The 27,197-nt window shown below is 36.3% G+C and overlaps 1 protein-coding gene across 5 annotated transcripts; it reads left to right on the forward strand.

Moving 5' to 3' along the window:
* The first annotated feature begins 499 nt into the window (after nt 1–499).
* fnip2 (folliculin interacting protein 2) lies at nt 500–26,217 on the forward strand. Of its 5 annotated transcripts, XR_010896726.1 has the most exons (19): nt 4,608–5,047; nt 8,247–8,370; nt 10,562–10,654; nt 10,818–10,918; nt 10,995–11,066; nt 11,151–11,209; nt 14,341–14,403; nt 15,033–15,104; nt 15,205–15,340; nt 15,430–15,631; nt 16,607–16,695; nt 17,369–17,515; nt 17,778–17,947; nt 19,379–20,123; nt 21,710–21,866; nt 22,524–22,724; nt 23,636–23,751; nt 23,947–24,081; nt 24,170–26,217. XR_010896726.1 is itself a non-coding variant. In XM_067404438.1 (18 exons), the coding sequence occupies exons 1-18, from the start codon at nt 543–545 to the stop codon at nt 24,246–24,248; spliced, it is 2,721 nt and encodes a 906-aa protein (XP_067260539.1). In that variant the 5' UTR covers nt 500–542; the 3' UTR covers nt 24,249–26,217. The 5 variants fall into 5 exon arrangements, 4 of the variants coding, with proteins under 4 accessions (XP_067260539.1, XP_067260538.1, XP_067260540.1 ...); XM_067404438.1 differs by lacking the exons at nt 4,608–5,047; nt 23,947–24,081 and adding an exon at nt 500–637; XM_067404437.1 differs by lacking the exon at nt 23,947–24,081 and having other exon boundaries at nt 4,609–5,047.
* The last annotated feature ends 980 nt before the right edge of the window (nt 26,218–27,197 follow it).

The raw sequence follows: 27,197 nt of genomic DNA on the forward strand, positions 1-27,197 counted from the left end.
GCCGGTATATAATTTCATATATTAAGATTCTATATTCACACGATGAAATGGTCAATGCTGTAGTATTTTTTTTTATATGTGTTTCTTTCATACTTAAAAAAATAATTTTTGATGGTTTTGCTTTGATACAGATAACTATTTTATATTCATTTTACACTTTAGCTTTTTAATCTGCTTTTTATTTCCTTCACCTTTCTCTTTATATATATATATATATATATATATATATATATATATATATATATATATATATATATATATATATATATATATATATATATATATATATATTTTTTTTTTTTTTTTCATTTCTTATAGAAATAACTAATTTATGTGCAAATGATGAAAAAAAACGAGGAAAACACTATGGCACGTTAAGCACGTTCTGCACGTGCCGCCTGTGAATCTGTGTCCACTCAGTAGAGAGCGCTCGTGGGGTATTGGCGGTCTGCTTGGTGTCGCAGCTGAGCTGGTGCATATGTCACATGACTCCAGCAGCATGATGGGGAAACGGGAATCCCAGATTGTGTGTTTGTGAATAGATGGCGAGCATGCCGACGCTGCTGCAGAAGCTCTTCAGCAAGAAAGCCGTCGGTAACGGCAGCGCCCGGGACTGCTCGAGGGGAGCGGAGCAGTGGTAAGACCATTAGCACGCGCAGATAATACACCTATGCATATACAGTAACGCGCTCTTCAAACCTGCGCGTCCCAGTCTGAGCGTTTTATTATATGACACTTGTCAGCTGACCTCTCTGCAGCCCACAGCTGTTTCGTTTGCAATAAAGAGTAGAGGTTTGTGCAAATATGTAGGAGATTATGATCATAATTTTATTGTGGCATCAATTGCAGGCCGTAGTGTTACTTAATCTATATGTGTCAGTGGTGTTGTGGAGTCACACACACGAGTTGTGCGCAGCGCGCGTCCAGTCAGCTGATCGCGAGTCCATGCGTTATGTAACTTTTCTGGTGCATTTATGCTTGCACAATACTTGCAAGATTTTACAGGTTTCTTTCCCCTGATTGCATTTATTTGGCGTTTATGGGTTCTGCTGTGTGTTTTCTCTTTGTTGCTTTATTATTGTCAGAGTGGATGGAGAGGGGTTTTTATGGGTAGAAAGTAGGAATGTTTATTTGTAAAAAATTTTATACAAATTACTATTTTATATTCTCGAACGTTTTAATGTATATTATATTACATTCAATTCAATATGTTGTCAATTAAAGGGGTTTTATGGTTACAAAGTAGAAAGCAGGCAGGTAAATCTGACCTATTTCTATCTGCTGTCAACTGAAATTAGAGGAAAACAACGTATCAAAGGGCCATAGAAAGTTCTCAGAAAAATAAGTAGTCTAGTGACACCTGGGGATGAGGAAAAATCTTAAAAATGTTACATTTATTTACTCATTTTAGTTAGGTGTTAAAATTTTAAAATCACCATGAAATCAAAATGGGTTTTTATGGAATATTGCAGTATTTATTATAAACGACTTATCCGTTCATATCATTATTTTTTTAAAACTGCATGTGCCCTAACTACCCTTGTAATCTTTAATCAAATTATTTTCAGGACAGGGATCAAGAAGTCAAGTCCTGCCTTTTTTGTTGTTGTTGTTGTTGTTTCAGTCAGATATATGTCACAATATGGAAAAAAAGACTTGCAATTTCCTATTCATGGCAACTTTCACAATTTTAACCAGAAAAACCGCAATTAGATTTATCCCCAAATCGTGCAGCCCTATGAAGTCCCGAATTAAGTATACAGTTTAAGATATAAGATATAAGCCAACTATACAGGAAAGCAGATGACCCCAGAATATGAATGCAAATCGCTTATCACATTTCATTCATATTCTGGGCTCATCTGCTTGCCTGAAGTTTGTATCATACATTAAGCCACGTTAAGTGTTTTAAAATGGTTAGGCCTAATCAAAGCAAAAATCATATTTTCCTCTTGGTTGTTTTAGATCACATAAAAGGAAACTGCAGTTTTAATGGTTAGTATGAATAAAGAAATCTCTGATTTGTCATTGACAAGCAGCAGCCTTGAAAAGATAGATTTTTTATTTTTTTTATCTTGCGCTGTAAGCAAATTCTTGGAAATAATTTGTGAGTTCACGGTTGCCATGTACCGCGTTGCAGTATAGAGGACAGGAGAAAAGGTTGACAGATCAGAGAAAAGGGGGATGCACAGAGGTGTCCGCACACCTCTTACATTTTGTTTTGGTTACACCACAAGGTGTCACTGTGGCCTCAAAGATTTTCCCTCGTCGCTTGAGCTTGATTTCTCTGTCTGAGGTAAAACACGCCCCCCTCATTAGCATATGGACAAAAAAAACTATAAATAAATGTTAAAATAAATGTATAAATAAGTACATGTGGAAATAAATAAATGTAGATATAAATACATAAATAAATGTGGAAATGAATGTTTAAAAAAATACAATTATACATAAATGAGCAAAAAAACAATATAAATACACATTTATTTTATTTTTTTTAACATTTATTTGTATAGTTATTTATTTATTTATTTATTTATTTATTTATTATTTCAACAGCTTTGGTATTCCATAGGTACTCACTGATGATACATAAAACACAGATCCTAGTGTTAATTTGTAGGTCTACAAAAACAGAAAACAAGTTTGAAAGTGAAAAAGTGAAACTTGTATATTATATTCATTCATTACACACAGACTGATATATTTCAAATGTTTATTTCTTTTAATTTTGATGATTATAACTGACAACTAAGGAAAATCCCAAATTCAGTATCTGAGAAAATTAGAATATTGTGAAAAGGTTCAATATTGAAGACACCTGGTGCCACACTCCAATCAGCTAATTAACTCAAAACACCTGCAAAGGCCTTTAAATGGTCTCGCAGTCTAGTTCTGTAGGCTACACAATCATGGGGAAGACTGCTGATTCGACAGTTGTCCAAAAGACGACCATTGAAACCTTGCACAAGGAGAGCAAGACACAAAAGGTCATTGCAAAAGAGGCTGGCTGTTCACAGAGCTCTGTGTCCAAGCACATTAATAGAGAGGCAAAGGGAAGGAAAAGATGTGGTAGAAAAAAGTGTACAAGCAATAGGGATAACCGCACCCTGGAGAGGATTGTGAAACAAAACCCATTCAAAAATGTGGGGGAGATTCACAAAGAGTGGACTGCAGCTGGAGTCAGTGCTTCAAGAACCACTACGCACAGACGTATGCAAGACATGGGTTTCAGCTGTCGCATTCCTTGTGTCAAGCCACTCTTGAACAACAGACAGCGTCAGAAGCGTCTCGCCTGGGCTAAAGACAAAAAGGACTGGACTGCTGCTGAGTGGTCCAAAGTTATGTTCGCTGATGAAAGTAAATTTTGCATTTCCTTTGGAAATCAGGGTCCCAGAGTCTGGAGGAAGAGAGGAGAGGCACACAATCCATGTTGCTTGAGGTCCAGTGTAAAGTTTCCACACTCAGTGATGGTTTGGGGTGCCATGTTATCTGCTGGTGTTGGTCCACTGTGTTTTCTGAGGTCCAAGGTCAACGCAGCCGTATACCAGGAAGTTTTAGCATTTCATGCTTCCTGCTGCTGACCAACTTTATGGAGATGCAGATTTCATTTTCCAACAGGACTTGGCACCTGCACACAGTGCCAAAGCTACCAGTACCTGGTTTAAGGATCATGGTATCCCTGTTCTTAATTGGCCAGCAAACTCGCCTGACCTTAACCCCATAGAAAATCTATGTGGTATTGTGAAGAGGAAGATGCGATATGCCAGACCCAACAATGCAGAAGAGCTGAAGGCCGCTATCAGAGCAACCTGGGCTCTTATAACACCTGAGCAGTGCCACAGACTGATCAACTCCATGCCACGCCGCATTGCTGCAGTAATTCAGGCAAAAGGAGTCCCAACTAAGTATCGGTGCTGTACATGCTCATACTTTTAATGTTCATACTTTTCAGTTGGCCAAGATTTCTAAAAATCCTTTCTTTGTATTGGTCTTAAGTAATATTGTAATTTTCTAAGATACTGAATTTGGGATTTTCAGTTATTATTCAGTTTAGTTGTCAGTTATAATCATCAAAATTAAAAGAAATAAACATTTGAAATATCAGTCTATGTGTAATGAATGAATGTAATATACAAGTTTCACTTTTTGAATGGAATTAGTAAAAGAAATCAACTTTTTGATATTCTAATTATATGACCAGCACCTGTTAGTTAACAATCACAACAGAGCACCTATAGGTGTTGATAGTGTAAAAGTTTTTAATTCCTGATGCCACAGTAGAAATGCGCTGTTTATTCTGCGAGTGAAAGTATCTCCATAACACACTGTTATTGGATAAAGTATTCTGCTCGTCATGTGATTTCAAAATGTCTGCCTCCATGAGGAGACCCACTCCACGTAAAAAAACAGCTTTTAATAGGCTACTTATATGATCTTTTTATTTATTTATTTATTTATTTTGCCGGAAAAATTCCACAGTGAACCTTTACGTTTTGAAAAAGATTACTCTCTCTTTGTGTGGGGGTGAAGCATATGACTGACTGAATATGTGTTGCAACATGCATTCTTAGTGTTAGCAAAGGGTACATGTTGGTTTGTTTGCTGAGGTTTGCAACTTTGGACAGTGAGAGTGTCCTATGACTGTGTTTGGATCACATGCTTTGTGAGAGGGTGTGTGAGTGTGTGTATGACAGTCATGTGACTTTAGAGCTGTATTCAATCTGACATCAGATAGATAGAGTAGAAACCCCTCAGTCTCTGAACACATGATACCCAAAAATATCTCTTTTCTTTGTCTCTCCATCTGAATCTTCCCGCTATTCGAATTCATCATCTTTTAATTTCATAAATGCCGTTTGATTTGGAGAACTTATTTCTAGACAAAGTAAGAAGTCATTTTTTTAGGAGAACCGGATGAGTTTACGCATGCATGTATGCGCACACACACTCTCTGTTGTGGAATACCTTTGAAGATGAAGATTAAGAGTTTCAAGAAAACCACCTCAAGGTGGTTGTTCATTCCAGAGGATGCTTCACGGAACAGGTACACTAAATGTGTGTGTGTGTGTGTGTGTGTGTGTGTGTGTGTGTGTGTGTGTGTGTGTGTGCTTTATCGGCCACTAAACAAATATTGTAACATCTTTGTTTGCTTATGAAAGGAATCTGGTCCAAATCTTTTTTTTTTTCTTCGGTTGACACCTTGCCAGTTTAGCTTGCATATGCATGCGTGAAACATGTAGTACATTCTTAAGGCATTGTTACACAGCAGAGTTAAGGCTGCTTTGAGTAGACTCTATGACTTCTCAACTTCTGTTAAAAATAAATTAAAAAACAAACAAAAAATCTAAACAATGTAAAAAATGCAGCTTTGACCCACCTCAGCCCCTAATATCCGAATCTGTTATGATGCTGCTTTGCTTCTACCTAAATGAAATGCAGCATTAGAGCAGCCTTAAACTGAGTACATATTAGTATATATTTAATAAATAATATAGATTAAATAGTTTTTATATTTTGAATTTGTTTTCATATTCATTTTCATGTTTATATATTCATAGCTTATAATTTGTAGTTGCATCTAAATTTATAATTCACATTTAAAACATTCATTTTATGAACATCTTTTTTCAACTGCAACATCTTGCATTTCTTGTGCCGCCTCTGTGCAGCATTAAACTGTCTGGGTAAATGAGTCTTTTGTGATATATATCTGCCACTTCAAATGCAGCTTATGTGCTGTATTAATCCATCTTTTATGCTTGATCTTGAAGCAGTAATGTTGATGCATTTAACTTGTTGGACTTTATTGGGGTAGCAGTAAACATGGTAAATGGATTTAAGAATACTAGACTGTTAGTGCTTGGTGAAAGCATGATCAAATTAGTCAAAATATTTAATCAACAAACACGCAAGGGATGGCAGCGGATATGTAGAATTTGTAAACGAATGTTCCAGTTCAGCCTTATATACAGACAGATTTCATTCAGCCAATCTGAAATGGTTCTAGCTGTCAATCAGTGAAATCTCAGTGTGTGTACTACTGATCATGTGACACAGCGGTTGCTGATCATGTGTTCTGAAGTATGAGGAAAATCCCAAAAAGGATGTGTCAAGGCTAATTTATTATGAGGCATTGTTCTTTTTAAAAGTAAATCACTGTCAGTTAGATGTTTGTGTGTGTATGGGTTTCGCTACACTTGTGAGGGCCAAATGGTTGAAAATGTCCTCACAACCATAGTGAAACTAAACTTGTCATGACAATTGAAGTGTTTTTTCACTATTTGAAAGGCTCATACATGATTTTTGCTTTAAATCTAATAATGTAAACAGGTTTTTTGTGAGAGTTCGGTTTATGATTTGGTATTATCTTAGTCTGAAACCCATTGCATCTATGTAGAGTGTTACTAATATAACTTCTAGGGTCTGTGTGTGTGTGTTTGTGTGAATGCGTAGTGGCAGTACCACCCCAAGCAAGTGTTTTTCTCTCTCTCTTTCCCTCCATCCCTCTGTCTCTCTCTTATATACTGGCACACACACACTCAGGCAAAGTCTCAGTAGGAGAGGATAAAGAGAGCCTGTGCCCTCCGTGTGTGTGAAGGATAAAGGGGGCCTGTGCATAGCAGTGTATTGTTCAGCAGCTGGGCTGGAAAGGACTGAGCAATGTATCGTCTATCACGCACATACACACTCACATTAACACTAAGCAGTCCATATACAAAGTCCGTAAGCTCAGCGCAAACAGACACATAGTGATTGCCAACTCACACATGGACACTGATATAACAAACACACTGCATCATCTACGCAGCCAGAGAGAAGGGGTGCTGCCGACACCACACACTGTGTGTGTCTGTGTGTATGTGTGTGTTTGTGTGTGTGTGTGTGTGTGTGGTTTCGTGTGACTTGTGCACTCAGAGCCCGGACAAGCGGAGATGGAGACGGTGTGCCTGTGTTTTCCGTTGTTAAACTGTGGTGATCTTCTGATGTTTAATAGAAGAAACATGCAACTATGTGAATGGTCCATTTTCCGTGCCATCAGCTGCTCTCTTGGCCAGTTTCGGGCATCTTGTGGTTGTTATTCATATCTATTTTGGATGTGAATGTAGTACTTGGAGGCTGGAAATGAGTGTCTGATATCATACAGCAGGATGGAAAGCAGGTAGGGTGTGTGTATTTGTGTTAATAAAAAGTATTTTTGCTCATTTAGGTATGGTGCAATTAAATGCTTTGTTGAAAGTTCTTGCAGTTTTATGGTTTAAATGAAAAGAATAGTTCACCCAAAAAAGTTGTAATTATTTACTTTGAAACTTTTTCTGAGCAACACAAAAGGAGAAATTTTGAAGAATGTTCACGCTTCTCTTTTCCCATGTGAATTAAGTGAATGACTGAATAAGTGAAAAAAGACAAGTATAGCACCTTAAAAGTAGTCCAAATTACTGATATGGTATATTCTGAGTGTTCTGAAGCCATACAATAGCATTTTGTGAGGGGAAAAAAACAAAATGTTCCCTACCATTCTGAAGTTTTGGATCAGTGCAATGTTTTTTGTTTTTGTTTGTTTTTACTTTTATTCAGCAAGGATGCATTAAATAGATCAAAAGTGATGGTAAAAACTTATATAGTTATGAAAAACTATTTCAAATAAATGCTGCTGAACTTTCTATTAATCGAAGAATCCAGGAAGAAAAGGTATCACTGTTTCCACAAACATATTAGGCAGTACAACTGTTTTCAACATTGATAATAATAAGAAATGTTTCTTGAGCACCAAATCAGCATAATAGAATGATTTCTGAAGGATCACGTGACACTGAAGACTGGAGTAATGATGCTGAAAATCAGCTTTGCATCACAGGAATAAATTACATTTTTATATACATTACAATAATAAAAAAAAAAAAATCATAATTTTACTGTTTTACTGTATTTTTAATCCAAATAAATTCAGCCTTTTGAACATTTGAGACTTACAAAAACATTAATAATGACCTAATCTTAATGACATAGCTTTTAAACACTAGTGTAAGATATTTACTTAAAAGTCGCTTAAACTTTGTAAGTAAATACGTTAATTTCAAGTGAACCATTTCCAGTTATTTGTTTAAGAATTGACATTTTGAAAAGGTCTGAAGCCCTTTTTTTGGCTTTTGCAATGGTCTGTAGAAATTGTACAGTAAGTACTATTTTCTGTTTTTGAATGTTCTGACCAGAATGTCCTCTGTTTCTCATTTTTGTTTTTTTAGTTGGGCATCTGCAGAGTTCGATCTAGCTCAGATCAGGTTGATTGTGTATCAAGACTGTGAGAGAAGAGGACGCCAGGTTCTCTTTGACTCCAAAGCAATACATAAACTGGACGCATCCGAGCCGGTAAGTGGCTAATGTGGTGTGTGTGTGTGTGTGTGTGTGGGGTGGGGGTCTATGAGCACTGTTTTGGGAGGAGTCACATGCTCTGTAATCCAGCTTGCTTGGATCTCATGACAGGTGTGACTGCTCAGCTAACTGGGTCAAAGCGTTTTACACTCATGAGAGTGAGTGTATGGGTTGTATCTTGGATTAGTATTACTGTTTACTGACTTTTGATTTAAAATTAAGTTTTGGTATAATTTAGATTTAGATTTTTTTTTTTTTTTTTTTTTGTAAATTATACACTTTTCACGTCAAGGATGTTTTAATGGGATAATGTTGAGAGTAATTTATTTATAATTTTATCTTTATGATACATTCAGGGTAAGAGGAAAAACATCACTGAAATGTCCCTGATCACATCAGTCTTAATCTGACCTTTAGAGTTTGTGCAGCACTTTTCTGCACAGATTGTTTTAGAAGAATGTTACAATGTATCATGGGCTTTGCAAAGAGGCTATTAACGAAGGAAAATATTCTTATTTCACATGAAAAGAACATTGGTCAGAAAACATGAAAAGTTAACTTTTGGCAAAAAGGAAAAAACATTAATTAGACATTAATTTACTGCAAAAGTTTAAACTGATGTGTAAACTGATTTTTCATCACAATATGCATACTTTATTTTCACTGTAATATTGAGTTTTATTATATTTTTTTATGCCAACCCATCTATACTCATGCATCTAGACAGTTGTTATTGAATGTCTCTGACTCTCTCTGAACAGAGTGTGATTTATTGTCAGTAAGTTGTCACATGATTGGTCTGTTTATTCAGCTCTTCAGCTTTTGTCACAAAGAGAGAGACAGAATAACAGTGTGTGTGCGCGTGTGCATTTCTATTGAATTGTCTCTTATGGTGCAATATTGCACTGAAAGACACTTTCATATCATAATTTTTTTCCTTGTTTTATTTTATCCCCACATCATTGCACAACATAATATCTGTGAGAAATATTATTTCTTTTAGAACTGCACTGGATAAATTCATTATTTTGTTGTTGTCTCACATTATTTTGAATAGACAACTAAACAAAATAACATAATTTACTAGAGGTTCTGACAAAATGTTAATTGCTGCAGTCTATTTAAAAAATGTCATATCGGTTTGAATTAATGATTTAATGACTCCCTCATAAAGACTTCACACAGCATTTTTGAATCTTTTGAATGAATGATTCAATGACAAATACATTTTTTAACAGTCACTTGCCGCCACCTACTGGTGTAACAATGTAATTGATACAATCTTTTTGATTGTTACCATAGGCATCAGTTTGTACATCTGAACTATAAGCTATTGTCCCAGACAGTTCTTCTGTGATTATTCAAATTACTGTAACAGAAATAATGATAATGTGTGGTTGAAAAGCTGTTTCATTCATTCTTTGGCTCAGCGGCAGCGTGAACACACTGACTTCAGATTCTGCTATGTTCTGCTATGATCGTACTTGTCACTCAAAGCCTAATTGTAATAATTCAATTAATTATTCAATTGTAATAATTAATTTAAAAAAAAATCGTATTTTGAATAGTAGTATACATATCTCCTTAATATGCATTAGGCATGCACCGATAGGATTTTTTTGGGGCGATACTGATTTTAACAATTATTGGCCGATACCGATATTTGTCACTCACTCATTCGAAGTTTTAAAATGCAGACAGCAGCGCAGCAGGAATATTAGGCTGCTGTCACTTTAAGAGCTGCACGGATCCAATATACTGTTACACAAGCGTTTTATTTTTTATTCATTTAAGACATAATCAACTATGTTTACAAGAATACTCACCAAGACAGCCGTTTTGATATAATTTTGTGTGAATTAGAAGAAGCCAAGTTCAGTATTTGCATGCTGTCTGAAACGCTTTCCAGGCCCGTGCTATGGATGTGTGCGAACTTCTCACACAGTGAGTAGAATTAAGTTGTTTTTCGTGTGTCTTTTTGCGCTTGAATATTTAAATTTGTAGGGCTTAAAACCACATGCAAAGGATAAACCTTCACAAAGATGTAGCCAGTTCTGGATACATCGGTGCATCTCTAATATGCATACATAGTACCCATTTTTGTAGCGAAAATCCCCTTGATTCTATGATAACCTTGAAGATTGAGAGGCACAGTGTGATGTGGCCAATTGTTTCATTCGTCTTACAGACTGCTGATGAAACCAAAACTCCCCCCAATCGGAGTGGTGCTTGCCATATCGGAGGCCAAACAAGTGAGAAAGACAAGCCTCCTACATATCAGGTTTGCGTAGAAAAACATTTACGCTCAGGCATTTAGTCAGTATCATGGAAATCCATTAGTCAAATTTCTTTTATAAATTCTAATCATAAAATTCCAACATGCACTGTGTATTTATGGCTACATAGAATACTTTGTCACATTTGACTTGTGTATGTATGTTCAGTATACCAGACCGGCTTCAGACGTGAACATGCTTGGAGAGATGATGTTTGGCTCAGTTTCCATGAGCTACAAGGGTTCAACTCTTAAAATTCACCACATTCGGTGAGTATTTTATGTAAATGTAATATATTTCACAGGTATCAGCGGTGTCTATGCAATAACACTGTGTATGTGACAGGTCTCCACCGCAGCTGATGGTCAGTAAGGTTTTTTCTACCCGGTTTGGCAGCAGCACTGGAAGTACAAATACGTACGTGTCTTTTCTCTCACCTGTAATCTGCTGCTAATCTGCTCTCTATCACTCATTGTCTCTATTTTTTTATTTTTTTTGAAGGCTGCAAGACAGTTTTGAGTCAATGAGCCAAACTTTTCCTAGTCACACCAGCAGCATAGGTAAGATGAGTACAAACACTTCTTCTTTCTTTGTTATTTTGTCACACTCTGTTCCAAAACCTAGTGAGCTACAGAGTGCCTACATAGGCAGCAATCTATATGTTTGCTCCAGTCACAAAGGCTGTTCCAAAAGGTAGGTGTTGTATTTATGCTGCTTCAATGTAATTAAGAAGGATTATTTTTACCCAACATTTATCTGTGTTATGTATTTTTATGCTTAGAGTATTGATCAGTTGGCTTTCTAACATCAAACTCTATAGTTGGGTGGGGGGAGGGAGTTCTAGCCCCCGACTGTAAAATCTCATTCTCCACAGCGGAACATATTTTTAACAATAACTTATATATGCTTTTATTAAAGAATTTGTTCACTTTCAAATTAAAATTTCCTGATAATTTACTCACCCCCATGTCATCCAAGATGTTCATGTCTTTCTTTCTTCAGTCGAAAAGAAATTAAGGTTTTTTGATGAAAACATTCCAGGATTTTTCTCCATATAGTGGACTTCAATGGCCTCCAAACAGTTGAAGGTCAAAATTACAGTTTCATTGCAGCTTCAAAGCGTTCTACGTGATCCCAGGCGAGGAATAAGGTGTGGCGACCAGGGCGGGCGAGAGCCGTGAGGGAACGGCGCGAGGTCGGTGGCGCGAGAGTTAACGAGCTCCACCTGGGAGGCGCACCGGCCTTGAGTCTCTCACGGAGGAGCTCCGGGAGCATAAAAGAAGGAGTGACGACAGTGAAGGACGAGAGAGGACCAGGCCTGGATATTATTTTATGTTTTATTATGTTTGTGTGGCCGGCAGACGTCCGCGAGGGTCTGCTGGCATTACTTTTGTTTTGTTCTTTGTTTATTTTGGAATTAAAGTTTTGTTAAACGTTCGCCGGTTCCCGCCTCCTCCTTCCCGTATATACGAACTACGTTACATAAGGGTCTTATCTAGAGAAACCATCACTCATTTTCTAAAAAAAAAATTAAAACTTTATACATTTTAACCATAAATGCTCATCTTGAACTAGCTCTCTTCTTCTTCTTCTTCTTCTTCTGTATTAGAATTCCGGCAGTGTAGACACTGCTAAGTGTATTACTGCCCTCCACAGGTCAAAGTTTGAACTAAATTGTCATATACAATATGCTAGTGCAAGTATATAACAATTAGTTCAAACTTTGACCTGTGGAGGGCAGTAATACACTTAGCAGTGTCTACACTGCCGGAATTCAAATAGAGAAGAAGAAGAAGAAGAGAGCTAGTTCAAGATGAGCATTTATGGTTAAAACATATAATTTTTAATTTAAAAAAAAAAAAAAAAAAGAGTGATGGTTTCTCTAGATAAGACCCTTATTCCTTATCTGGGATCGTGTAGAATGCTTTGAAGCTGCACTGAAACTGTAATTTTCACCTTCAACCGTTTGGAAATTCAGGAAATTGTAATTTGAAAGTGAACTAATCCTTTAATAAAAGCATATATAAGTTATTGTTAAAAATATGTTCTCCTGTGGAGAATGGCCTTTAAGGCCACCAGCTTGCATTATTTCAACTTATTTCAATATAAGTAATCCTTTTTAAAAGTTCAAAGAAATCTCAAACAATCAGAATCGTGACAATCAGAATCGCACCCAATAGTCTTAAGCAACCGTTTGCACCCATGAAGCATTGTGAATGACATAATAGGCTCCCTACACTTTCAAAGTACTTGGGTAAAATGACAGGGTAGAGAAGAAATTGTTGAATAAAGTCATTATTTCTGTTTTGTGCACAAAAAGTATTCTCGTCGCTTCATAACAAAGCAACCATTTGAAGGGATAGTTTACCCAAAAATGAAAATTCTGTCATCAATTACTCACCCTCAAGTAGTTCCAAACCTGTATGAGTTTCTTTGTTCTACTGAACACAAAGGAAGATACTTGGAAAAAGGTTTGTAACCAAGCAGATCTCGCACCCCATTGACTACCATAGTATTTATTTTTCTTGCTTTGTTAGTAAATAGGGGCAAGATCTGTTTGGTTACTGACATTCTTCCAAGTATCTTTGTTTGTGCTCAACAGAAATTCATATAGATTTAGACCGACACAAGGGTGAGTAAATAATGACAGAATTTTCATTTTTGGGTTAACTATTCCTTTAAAGGGTTACTTCACCCAAAAATAAAATTTCTGTCATTAAGTACTCACCCTTGTCATTCCAAATCCGTAAGACCTTCATTCATCTTCGGAACACAAATTAAGAGGTTTTTTATCCTATAGAAAGCAACGCAATTTCTGTCATTCAAGGCCCAGAAAGGTATTAAAGACATTGTTTAAATAGTCAGCGTGACTACAGTGGTTCAACCTTAATGTTATGAAGTGATGAGAATACTTTTTGTGTGCAAAAATAACTTTATTCAACAATTTTTTCTCTACCCTGTCAGACTCGTATGCAGTGAACGCAGTTCAGTGCTTCTGTGTTTACGTCTGAACGCCGGCTCAGTATTGGCTGTGTCAGTTGTGCTCACGTGAACAGCCTCAGCCAATACTGAGCCGGCGTTCAAACGTAAACACGGAAGTGCTGAACTGCATTCACTGTGTCAACTGTGTCCGAGACTGACAGGGTAGAGAAGAAATTGTTGAATAAAGTCGTTATTTTTGTTTTGTTTTTTTGCACACAAAAAGTATTATCGTCGCTTCATAACATTAAGGTTGAACCACTATTTTCACATGGACTATTTTCTAATGTCTTTACTACTTTTCTGGATCTTGAAGTATGGTGTTTACATTGCTTTCTATCATAATTTATGTTCCGAAGATGAATGAAGGTCTTACAGGTTTGGAACGACATCAGGGTGAGTAATTAAAGGCATAAATTTAATTTTTGAACTAACTGTTTAAAGGGTTATCATTAAAAACCCGAATCTGACTGTTGCACTCTTTTGAAGTCAGTTGTGAGCTTGGAGCATGCATTGTTCCAAACTGGTCACAAATGAGGTTCCAATATTAGTAGGGATGCTGAAAGCAGCTGCATATGTAGGCAGCATGGCAGCTCAGGGTTTCGGAACAGCACTTTCACCTGTTTTTTTTTTTTCTAAAAATAAATCTTTCTCTGATTTTCACCCAAACATACTGTTTCTCAACATGGCCATATACCACTCCTCTTTTTAGGAGTTTGCCGTGTACCTAGCGCTCCTCTGCTCTGCCTCGCTCGGAGCGCATCTTTCTTTGCAGGTTTGTAAGGGATTCTGAAGCAGCGTGAGCATGTGTTGATCTCACATGCACACACCCTATGTTTTATTATCTGCTGTGTGCTCTTTCTGACTATTTAGCTTTTGATTGATTTTAGGCCCCTCACTTAATGCACTTCCTCTGCCTTTGGCACTGGGTTACACCTTGTATTAACAAAACTTAGGTGATGCAATCACAACAGTTGAGACAGAATGCTATTTACGCCTGATACTAATATGCATCTCCTGTGACCACAATTTGGTTTGTGATTGGATCACAAAATATTTATGTATTTACTGCTGTACAGTTGTGATTGAATCACTAAAATGGTTTCAAATACCAAGTGTGAACAGTGTCATTGTGGGTCAGCTCCATAGTTACAGATGAGACTGCACGGTTTATAGGTTATGGGGGTTAACTACACACTTTCAGATGGGTACACCACACTTTTGCAGGTGTTGTTTGTGTGTGTGTGTGTGTGAGATACTAATCTGCATGCTCTCTCGAAACGGGCTTGGGAACCAAACACTTCCACCTAATCACCCACAATATGAAGCAATGCGGACACGCTTCTTTACATTCTTCAGAATGCAGATGAATGTGAGGGAATGTGTAATGACTCTCTTTTTCAGCCCACAGTAATCCAGTGGACATGCCAAGCAGAGGACACAGTGAGGATGGAGACAGTGGCATTGCTCGCTCAGGTATGCATACATTTAGAAAGTTCTATAAAGTCAGAACATCCTTAATGCAGTCTTGCTATAATGTAAATGTACCTGTGAACTCCCCTTTCCTTTTCTCCAGCATCTTTGAGCAGTTTATTGGCCACTCCCCTACCCTCACCTGGTTCCTCCTTCAGCAGTGGCTGTGCCAGCAGTTACCAGCGGCGATGGCTCCGTAGCCAGGCCACCAGTCTTCAGCATGGCCCCATGCCTCGCTGGTAAGCCTGAATTTATGTTCCACAAGTAAGAAATCAGAAGATATAGAGGACAGATACGTTAGATGAATTTGTGTTCATCTGTGCATCAGGAGCACTGAAGAAATGTTCAACCTGTCTGACGAGAGCTGCAGCTCCAACCCTGCGATGATCCGGAGGAAGAAGATTGCCATCAGCATCATTATAAGCCTGCCAGAGAGAGAAGAGGAAAACCACAATTTTCAGGAGTTTTTCTTCTCCCATTTTCCTTTGTTTGAGTCTCACATGAACAAACTCAAGACTGCCATCGAGAGGGTAAGTAGGATAATGCAGGCAAGTTATTTGTTAAGAGTAACATCTGAAGTAGGGACAGGGCACAAAACAATGGAAAAATGTATCATCATAATTTAAGATGTGTGTGTGTGTGTATGTGTATATAATATATATATATATATATATATATATATATATATATATATATATATATATATATATATATATATATATATATATATATATATATATATATATATATATATTTTTTTTTTTTTTTTTTTTTTTTTTAGAAAAACGTTACAAAAATAGGGCAAAAGGGCTGAACAATCTTTATTTACAGACCAAAGAAAACAACTAACTAGACTGATACTGGTTTATTATGCCAGCTTGTTTAGTTTCGATGGGTGTATCAGAGTAAACTAATTTAAGTGTTACTTTTATCAATCTAGTGGTGTTGCTTTAAAATTGAAATGCATGGAGAATATATTCTGAATAGGATTTTTAGTCCCTGAATCAAAGTTCAACTGCAAGGTGCCTAGATTAATGTTTTATACATTGCTTACCAAGATTTCATTTATTTGAACAAAAATACAGTAAAACAGTAATACTGTAAAATATTATTACTATTTAAAATAACTGTTATATATATTCAAATGTAATTATTTCTGTGATGGTAAAGCTGGATTTTCAGCAGCTATTACTCCAGTCTTCAGCGTAGATAGAAAAGGAGTAGAAAGATTTATTTGAAATGGAATTTTCTTTAACAATGTAAATGTTTTTACTGCCACTTTTGAATATATAAATATATATATATATATATATATATATATATATATATATATATATATATATATATATATATATATATATATATATATATATATATATATATATATATATATATATAATATATATATAATATATATATAATATATATATATAATATATATTAATTTTTTTTTTTTTTTTTAAACTGTACTTCAAAGTTCAAACTGTGTGTGATTTGTTTTTCAGGCAATGATTTTGTGCAGAAGGATAGCAGAGTCCAGTCAGCGAGTGCAGGTCTACCTGTGTCGAGTGATGGAAGCACTGGGAGAATTCAGGTGAAAGTGAGAGGGATGTGGTGCTGATATCATTACATTACATTATATTTTTGGTGTTATATTCTTCATGTACAAAAGTACTGACTTCGGTACCAAGTCGGTACTGAAATTTTAAAAATGTAACGATACCAGCATTTCCCCCTAGCATTTTCAGTGCTGTTAAGTGGATTCTTAAACACCTCTGATTGGCCATTGTGTTCAAGCGCTCAACAGATATGTCTGTGATTGGCTACAATGATCAACGCTTCAAAAACATGTTGTAAATGGACATCTTTGGCACTAAAAATGCTTAGGGGAAATGCTGATATTGTCATATTTTTTAAAAATTTCAGTACCGACTTGTTACCGAAGTTGGAACTTTTGACAACACTAATGTTCAATGTACTATTTTTGTAGCAGTGAATATGACAATTTTCTTCAAGCATTCAGCAAGGCAGTGACTATGGCACTTAAATTTACAGTAATGCTTTAATGTATTTTCATGCTTCTTTTTCTGCCTCCTTTAAAACTACAGAACAAATGTGAATGCCCCTTTTGAATCTTGATGCCCCCTACAGTATTAAACATTCTTTGTTTCATGACCAACTTGTTGCAGAAGATATTGTTAGTTTGAGATCCATCAGCTTGAATATTGATTTGCGTTAGTCTCATCTGGTTCTCTATTGGTTTGTAGGATGACGGTGTGGAACCTGTACATGGCTCCTCGCATCAGCGAGCCAGTCTGGCTGTCCATGATATCCCAAAGTACCGAGCGAAACCTACTGTGTCAGCGCTTCCTGAAGGAGATGAGTTTGCTGATGGAACATGGAGCCAAGAGCCAGTCAGTGATCTTTAACCTTTCAACTAAACATATTACTTCAAATCTTTAACCCTGTTCTTTTACTAGTACTGTGTAATCAAAGGGATATTTGGAAAATCAATTATTTGTTTCCATCACCATCACTGATCCTAAGCGTGTCAGGAAACACAATTGGCAAGGTGTGTCTGTGCGGCAGTCAGTCATGAGTGATTTCCTCTTGATTGCCTTATTATATTGATTTCTGGTGGGACCTTTGTGAACTATTCCTTTCATTTTTGTCTAGGTTTCTCTCAGCTCTCCTTACTGCTGTTCTTACGCATCACTTAGCCTGGGTTCCCACTGTGATGCCCAGCAGCCTGCCGCCAATCAAACCTGCTTGCCAGAAACCTGCCTCACAGACCGTGGATCTGTTGGCAAAATCTCACCCATACAACCCACTGTGGGCTCAATTAGGTAAAAATTCACTCAAAACATAAATATATACTCCTACAAATATTCATACAATGCACTCTGGACATCACATTAGCACAGGTGGGTGGTATGATCAAAATCTTGAATAATTCATTGCATATCTCAGTAACTGTACAAATCACAACATAGTTTTTTTAACAAATTAATTGTTTTATAAATGAAAGAGGACCTATTATGCTTTTTTTTTTTTTTTTTTTTTTTTTTTTACATTTTCAACTTTCTTTAGTGTGTCATGTTGCTGTTTGAGCATGATAAGTCTGCAAAGATACAAAGTCACTCCAAAGGGAGTTATTCTCTATATGAATAAGCACTGTTTCTAAACTTGATTGTTTTCTTCCGGGAATGAACACATCAATGAAAAATCACCCTAAAATGAAAATTATCCCATGATTTACTCACCCTCAAGTCATCCTAGATGCATATGACTATGTTCTTTCAGATGAACACAATCGGAGATATATTTAAAAAATATCCTTAGTCCTCCAAGGTTTATAATAGTAGTGAATGGGGGCCTGCATTTTGAACAACAACAACAAAAAAATTATCCATCCATAATCAAAGTAATCCATACAGCTCCAGTGGGTTAATGGGTTAATAAAGGCCTTTTGATCCAGCCAACCAATCAGAGCACATTGCGCATATCAGAAGGAGGGGCTTCATAGAGACCGAAACGTTTTGTTTTTTTTAACATTCAAGCATGAAAACCTGTTCTAGTAGACTCCAAAAACAAAATCAAGAGTTTGTAAAAGGGCATAATATGACCTCTTCAAATAACCATGTGGTTCATCCCATGAATTGAAAACTTAACTAAGGCAAGTAACTCGATTGATTATTTTATGTTTATGATGGATATGAACTAAAATATAATATTGTTCACATTAAATGAAGCATAAGTGTGACAGCAATGCAAAAACAGCTTCATATCACATTATTTAGCACTTGAGTTAAAAATACTCAAAACAATAAAAATAATATTATTATAAAACAGATTTATAAAATTCTGATTGGATGAGCCAAGTTTGAAGCAATTTCAACATCTGTCTCTGCACATCAATTGAATTCTGTATAATCTGATATAATTCTATTTAAACAAAATATGCATACGTTATGATTCTCATACATCATTAAAACAATAATTTTAACAATGTATTTTTTTTAATGCATATTTTCCATTTTTTCACAAAAATTTGTTTGAGATCAAAGAATAATTGCCCAATCCTCTGTTGAAGACCAATGGTATACTTGCATTCTCTTTATTTCCATAAAAAAACTTGACTTCGTTGAGCCGTCATAAAAAAAGGACATGTTGTTATATTTGTCTTTTAAAAAGAAAATTTGGAAGTCCTACAGTTGTTTTCATTTGCAACTAATAACCAGTTTCGTTACTGTATTATATTGTTGTGTGTTGTTTAGGTGATCTGTATGGTGCTTTGGGCTCTCCAGTGAGAGTGTGTCGAACGGTGGTCGTGGGACGCAGGAGGGAGCTGGTACAGCGAGTCTTGTATGTTCTATCCTACTTCATTCGCTGCTCAGACCTGCAGGAGCATGTACAACCTCAAGGACAAATGAACAATCCAGCCAATCCCTGCACCTCTCAAACAACTGATCCCACCTCTGGAAGTGAAAGGACCAATGAAAAAACATTTCCCCTAAAACCAGACCCATTAAAGCCCTCTCTTAGTGTTATCGAAACCAGTGAAAAAGCTCTGAACTCTGGCTTGGGCAATGTCCATTTTGTAGAACAAAATGATCAGAAGCTTTTGACTGATACAAAATCAATTAACCCATCTCCCAGTTTGGAATCGACCACTGTCAGGCCTGAATGTACAGAAATGGGACAGGAATGTTTTGGAGAAGACGGTGACTCTGTTGGGGGTGGATTAGAGCACATTTTGGCCAATCAAAGTCCTCTTCTGCATAGGGTGCAGTTTCACATTGGCAGTCCCAGGGAGGCAGAGAATGACGGACAAGCCAGCGGTCTTACTGGGGTGGGGTGTGGGCGGGGATTGGACAGGAAGTTGCATCAAAGGATTTTGAGTGACATACGAAGGAACGAGAGCTCAGATAGTGCTTTGGGTGACAGTGATGATGAGGAAACATCACCGCATGAACTGTACGTGGCTACAGAACAAAAGGAGTATGAGTTACCACTGCCAAAGTAAGTGCAAATTAATTTCACTCTCCTAATTTTAAAGGGTTTTGTCATGAGACATAAAATTGTATTTGACCTTTTGAAAGTCGTTGTACTTTAAAAACACACCATAGAGTTTTGTTTGTTTGTTTGAGTTTTTGCACACTTCTGCAATTTTTTGATGTCAGACAGATAAATGCATTTGAACACATGACGGTTTACATCTACACGTCAGTGTTCTCTATTCAGTGTTCACAAACGTGGTCCACCCAGTTATGATGAAGTAGATTAGTAGATTTATCTGCTTACCCCCAGGGCATCCAAGATGTAGGTGACTTTGTTTCTTCAGTAGAACACAAATGATGATTTTTAACTCCAACAATAGCAGTCTGTCAGTCGTATAATGCATAGCAATGGTAACAAAATCTATGAGAGTAAAAAAAACATGCACAGACAAATCCAAATTAAACCCTGCGGCTCGTGACGAAACTATCGGTTTGTGCGAGAAACCGAACAGTATTTATATAATTTTTTACCTCTAATACACCACTATGACCAACTTCCTTGAGCGCGCGCACGGCATTCAGTGCGTGAGGTGTGTATGCTCTCTGGCGTAGTTTACGCAAGCGCTGGAAGTGATCTCTAGCGCGTATACATCACTCATCGCGCTCAAGGCAGTTGGACATAGTGGTATATTAGAGGTAAAAAATGACAAAGCTTGCAAGTGCAGTACAGCGCTGTATCATTTTACATGCAAAAAGGGCATTTACAAAGGTATCTTAAAGGCACAGTGTGGCAAGCAGGGCGGGGCCAAGAGCCGTGGGAATGGAGCGAGGCCGGTGTCACGAGTGTCAACAAGTGTCCATGGTGGCAGACTTTGCTCAGCCCTGCTTGATTGGACCGTTTATTTCCCCATATCAGTGACAACAGATTCCTCCTTCCTCCCAGGTTTTGGCACCAATGTAACAAAGTTTAAGTTCAGGGATGAAGGAGGCAGGAACCGGCAAAGGATCAAAGTATCTTTTGTAGTGAAAATAAATAAACACTACAAAATGAAAGTAAAGCGGCAGCCCCTCATGAACAACTCCCGCATAAACTAAAACAAAACAACAACATAAAGTCCAGGCCTGGTCCTCTCTCCTCCTTCACTGTTGAGCTACTCCACGGGACTCAAGACCGGTGTGGCGCACAGTCGACACTCATTAGCACTCACGCCACCAGCCTCGCTCCATTACCATGGCTATCGGCCCTGCCCTGCTTTTAACAGAAACATAACATTTTTAGTGGAAATTAAATTAAAGATATGACCTTTTTGAAAGTAGAGAAAATTGCAAATCAAAAATATTAACACAACATTAATTTCTCTTTTTGTTTTAACATTTTTTTTTTTTTTTTTGCATTAAAATGTAGAAAAGTGATTTTATTTATTTATTTATTTATTTTAGTAAAATTTTATGAATTTTACTTTGAATTTAATGGAGTATTTATTTTTGGCCCATAGCTCTCAATCAAGTTTTTTTTTTTGGGGGGGGGGTGGGCTCTGTTCATAGTAAAAAGTTTTGGCACCTCTGCAAGGAAGGCTGCAATAATCATTTGCATTTGTTTCTGTGTAGTTATCAGGTAGAGAGTCGAGCCAGTGTTAATCATTTTGGCCGTTCTTTGCTGGGTGGTTACTGTCCTCAGTACATGCCTGACTTTGCCTTGCATGGCATCAGTTCTGATCTCAGGCTCAAACAGTGCCTTATGGCTGACCTGGAACACACTGTTCTCGTAAGTACAATTACATTTACAGTTATTACTGCATATAGTAAATGATTCATGTTTCAAGTGTCACAATCAATCATATGACAATATTTGCACTGGTGTTTTGTCTTTTAGTTAGTTTAAGGTTTGAATTTTAGCTTTTCAAATAGACCTTGATCAGGGTAGTGCCATATTTCATTTTTGACAGAAATGAATATGAGGAAAATGTGGGATTGAAGTACAGTGCTTTCAGTTTGCTGTTGTTTAACAACATACCAATTGTTCAGCTGATAAAACATCTTTCGGAAAAACAAAACCTCTTTTTGTCAGTAGACAAAAATTTAATAAAACAATTTTGAAATTTTACATGATAAATGACCTATATACAGTGCTTGTAAAGACTGTAAAGGCCCGTTCACATGAATAATGATAAATGTACAGATAAATATATTATCATAATCATTATATTTGTGGTGTGGACTTTGCTATTCTTTTATATTTAGAAAGATTTTTAGAACTATATATTTATCATAATCTTTATAGTTATCATCCTTGGTGTGAAAGGGCCTTTAATCTATCCCTCACAGCCTTGTTTTCATCTATGTTAAATTCAATATGCCATCTAATCTGACTAAGATCTATCCCAGACATTAGGAAAAAGTGTGTACCTTTGTGTGTGTGCAGCATCCGGCCCTGGATGAACCAGTGGCCGAGGCTCTGTGCATTGTGGCAGATACAGACCGAATGAGTGTGCAGGTGGTGACGAGTCAAAGGCGCGTGTGTGAGGGCGGGCGGATGGGCAGGGATGTGATGGTGTCCAACCTCATACACACGCTCATCACATCAGTTCTGCAGCTATATGCACTCAACATCGCAACCGATTTTGTAAGTATCCTTAACACACATACAAACATATTCACATTTTTTTTACATGCAGTGTTTAGTATGTTTATCCATACTACTGTTTTAATTAATACTTTTATTTAGAAAGGATGCATTAAATTTATCTTAATTGATCTAAGGACTTTTACATTGATACAAAAATTTCAAACACATGCTGTTCTTTTGGACTTTCTATTCATCAAAGAATCCTGAAAAAAATATACCACAGTTTCCACAAAAATATTAAGCAGCACAACCTTTTCAACACAGATAATGAGAAATATTTCCTGAGCACCAAATAAGCATATTATGATATTATAGCATATATATATATATATATATATATATATATATATATATATATATATATATATATATATATATATATATATATATATATATATATATATATATATATATATATATATATATATATATATATATATAGATATATGGAAAAAATTAAGAGACCACTTAACATTGATTTCTGAACTTGGAGTGGTCTCTTAATTTTTTCCATAGAGAGAGAGAGAGAGAGAGAGATATATATATATATATATATATATAATACAGTACATATATTATTAGCATAATGATTTCTGAAGGATTATGTGACACTGAAGACTGGAGTAATGGCTGCTGAAAATTTGGCTTTGACAGAAATAAATTACATTTTAAAATAAATAGAAAATAGAAAAAATAATTAAAATATAAATTTAAATTTATAATAATAATAATAATTCACATTATTCTTGTTTTTACTTTTAAAACTTTTTTTTTTTTTTACCTTCCTTTTTTTAATTTTATTTATTTATTTTTTTTTTTATCAAATAAATGCAGCCTTGGTGGACATAAAAGAATTCTTCTTTTGATCAGTAGTGTAGATTCTGATTTGTGTGTGTATATGCAAACAGTGTGTGATGCATCTGGAGGACCGGTTACAGGAGGTGTATTTTAAGAGTCGATCCTTAGCAGAATATCTGAGAGGACAAACCAGGGTCCATGTAAAAGAACTGGGGCTGGCACTGGGGTAAGATCGCACTTACCTGCTTATTAGGTGCGTTCACGCCATGTTGTAATTACCGCAATTACGAGATTTCAACTTGTAAAAAGCATTCACATCTTTTATAGAGCTCGTAATTACAGCTTGTAAGATTTTTCAGAATTTTCTGAGAGCTCCTACTTGTACCACCTGACTGCTGCCGATTCATTCAGGTGTTGATAGTGTTGCCATAGAAACACCCAGTCCAGTCCGAGGATGTGAACACCTCTGAACAGACCTACACATGTTGTCATCTTAAGACTATGATAATTATGACATGGCATGAACGCAGCAATTGACACTAATCCTTCACTTAAGGTATAGGCTACATTATGGTATTCTAAATGCAGACAGTGAATAAAACTGCATATAGTCAAATGTATAACTTTTTATTTTTCTTTCCCAGGATTGAGTCCAGTGACATTCCATTGCTTGCAGCAGTGGCCAGCACACACTCACCCTACGTGGCTCAGATCCTTCTTTAAAAAGACCAAGCAAGATTCATTTCACGTAACGGACCAATCAGAATGTGTTCCTCTTCTGCATGGACCAGCAAGGATCTGATCATATCAGATGACCACACCAATCAAGATGCACTGTGCTCGACAACCTTTCGGAGCCGACACCCAGCCTTAATTTACCAATCAGAATGCCTTGTTTGTACAGCTGACAGTCTGTGTATGTACGTACGAGTGTGCATCTAACTAACTATCTATAGACTGAATCGGGCACCACACAAGGGACCCTTGTTAATGCTCTCCATATCTTATCTTGTGTCTTTTCAAGTCTTAAATGAAAGGGAAGACTGGATACCGCAAAGATTATTGGTGGAAAACATCACTGAGGCCAAGAATACGGATAAGCCTCTACATTTTACCCTTCCATACAATGATGGCTTAATGCTATATATCTGAAGACACAATAGTGTAGTTAATTAAAAGGATAGTCCTCCCCAAAAAATTGTCATTATTTTCTTACTTTCATATCATTCCAAACCTGTACGATTTTTTTTCTCCTGCTGAAAAAAAAAAGTTTTTTTTTTTTTTTTGTAGACTATCCCTCTAAAGATGAGAGCATAACTATAACAGTGTTTCTCTGTGAAGCACATTAGTTTACATCAGGAGCCACATTCAATTCTTGAGACACGGCTGACCCAAAAATAATGATTCTGCCAATTTACAGACCCTCGTCCAAATTTGCAGGACTTTTTTCTGTTTGAAGAATAACTATTTTATATATAATAAAAGTGAAATAAGATGGGGACTGCAGCAAAATGACATAAAATACCATAAAATTGTTATGGTCCATAAAATTATATTAAAATTATATTATATTAATTTTTTTTTTTTTTTTTTTTTTTTTACTTTTTATAACTTTTTGACATTTCAGAGCTTGACAGTCCTAAAAGACTGTCATCAAATGGAAAATAACAGCCAGGATAATTTTCAAAAATGTCACATTTTTGGTTTGTCAGTTATGTGGGTTTAGAACAACATGAGGGTAAATATAAAATTGCAGGATTTTCACTTTTGGGTGAACTGTCCCTTTAAACCCTTAAATTCCAAACAAATGGCACAAGCACACAACAAAAGGACATTTTCAATGAATTTCTGGAATTTCATTCAAGAAAAGCATTAGTTTGGTCCTGAAGAATAATTTGACAATGCAAGTCACAGCAGCATTTAGTTCCCTATGTTGGATTTTGATCAAATCAATCAGTTTTTGTTTAATCTGCAATTTAAGTATTTTTCATAGTCCATGTTCTCCAGAAAACTGTTTGCTTTAATCTCTGAAAGATGAGAGAATGTTTACATACTGGAAAGAGGAGTAGACTTGAGTGTGATATTAAATTGTGTAAATGTTCATTACTGGACAGTCCATGGATTGTGGATTACAGTATTAATCTGGTGCTATACTATTATGTCAAAGGCTTACTAAAGCACATGCACACTTTTACGCTCTGTCCTTGTGAATGATTTATATTTCTTTCAGTGGTGTATGCCACAGCAATAGAACCCTAATAGAAGTTTGTGACGCAAGAAATTGAAAATACTTTTTTTTATTATTGTTGTTGTTTATTGTTCCATTTTAAAGAGCTAGAGAAATATGATTATTTTTTATATTTTCTCAGAATACTCTACCTCAAATAAAAGATCTGAAAGTGGCCTGATCTGGATTTATGGGTTTGATCAGTTAGTATCACACATCAAGAATGCAGTGCTTGTATTTTCAGCAAGTATACAGTTAAAAGCTGCATTTTGGATTAAAACGGATCTTTTAAATTTTTTTTTTTTTTTTTGGAATACTAAGGTTTGGCCACTTTCAGTAGTCTCTTGTTTTCCTTTTGGTCTGTTTCCCTGCATGGTGTTTATACTTCAGGTTGAATGTGGTTGAGTATTTTGTCTGTGACAATAGGATGTTGATATGAACTGAACTAGTGATGAATAAACAAATTGCCAGGAATTGAACAACTATGTATTTTGTAGTTATATATCTTCGTCTTTTGCATGGTCCAATTTGATATTGGGTTATGATAGCACCCTATTAACTTTATATAAAGATGTTTAAGCTTTCTTGATCTTTTAAGTGAATGAATCATTCGTTAACTTCACTTGTGTACTAATCATATTTCATTTACTAGACAATTTGATTAAGGCAAGACCGTAGACAATACTACTTTCATCATGCAGTGGTCAGTTTTGAGATTTTTACCTAATTTGTTTCCATAACATGTCTATTTTCAGACTAGAGGAAAGAAAACATCCAAAATATTTTATTGCCAATTATTTTATTGCACTTTATTTATTTGCTTTAGATTTCAATCACATTTTAACCACCACCCCACCAAACTTTATTCATTCACTGCTGCCCCCCGCCCCCCTAAAAAAACACACACAGCACCAAACTTTATTCATGCAGTGAGCATCACCTGGGCCAGCGTCCATCTCACCACAGCAGAGAGGGACTCGCGTCTACAACTCACGGGAAGCTGAAGTAGACCAGTGGTGTAGTCGGGGCGATACGCACGCATACGCCGTATGCTTACTTTTTGCTCAGGGCTGTTTGCGTATTACGACTTCTAAGGATCAGTATTTGCGTATACCCACTTGTTTTTGCTTCGAAAGTCCATAAAATAATGTCCTGTTATCTTCTCCTTTAACTGTGTGTCCAATGCTTTTGTGTAAACTCGCGATTCTTTGTTGTAATTGGTGCATGAGCACTTCTGTCATTCTACCTTTTTCCGCTCATCATCGGCTAAAAACCAGGCTGTGCGTGTTCGCGCTGCAGTGAGAGACTCCGATCAAAGCCGCTCGGTGTTTTGAGCGGCGCATTGAGTGCAGTTCTCTCACTGCAGCGGTCCTATGGAAGGCCGTTTCAGCATAAAAACGTTCCAGCGTTACTCGTCGTAATTATATTTTTACTAGTAACAATTA

This window comes from Chanodichthys erythropterus, chromosome 12 (genome assembly GCF_024489055.1).
Source record: "Chanodichthys erythropterus isolate Z2021 chromosome 12, ASM2448905v1, whole genome shotgun sequence".
Taxonomy (NCBI): Eukaryota; Metazoa; Chordata; class Actinopteri; order Cypriniformes; family Xenocyprididae; genus Chanodichthys; species Chanodichthys erythropterus.

Bases quoted from the DNA above. Each gene is read 5' to 3' on its own strand.
- fnip2 (XM_067404437.1), top strand. From the start codon at position 4,938: ATGCGCACACACACTCTCTGTTGTGGAATACCTTTGAAGATGAAGATT. The intron at 10,655-10,817 runs GTTTGCGTAGAA...ATGTATGTTCAG, and splicing joins ACAAGCCTCCTACATATCAG to TATACCAGACCGGCTTCAGA. The intron at 16,696-17,368 runs GTGAAAGTGAGA...ATTGGTTTGTAG, and splicing joins GAAGCACTGGGAGAATTCAG to GATGACGGTGTGGAACCTGT.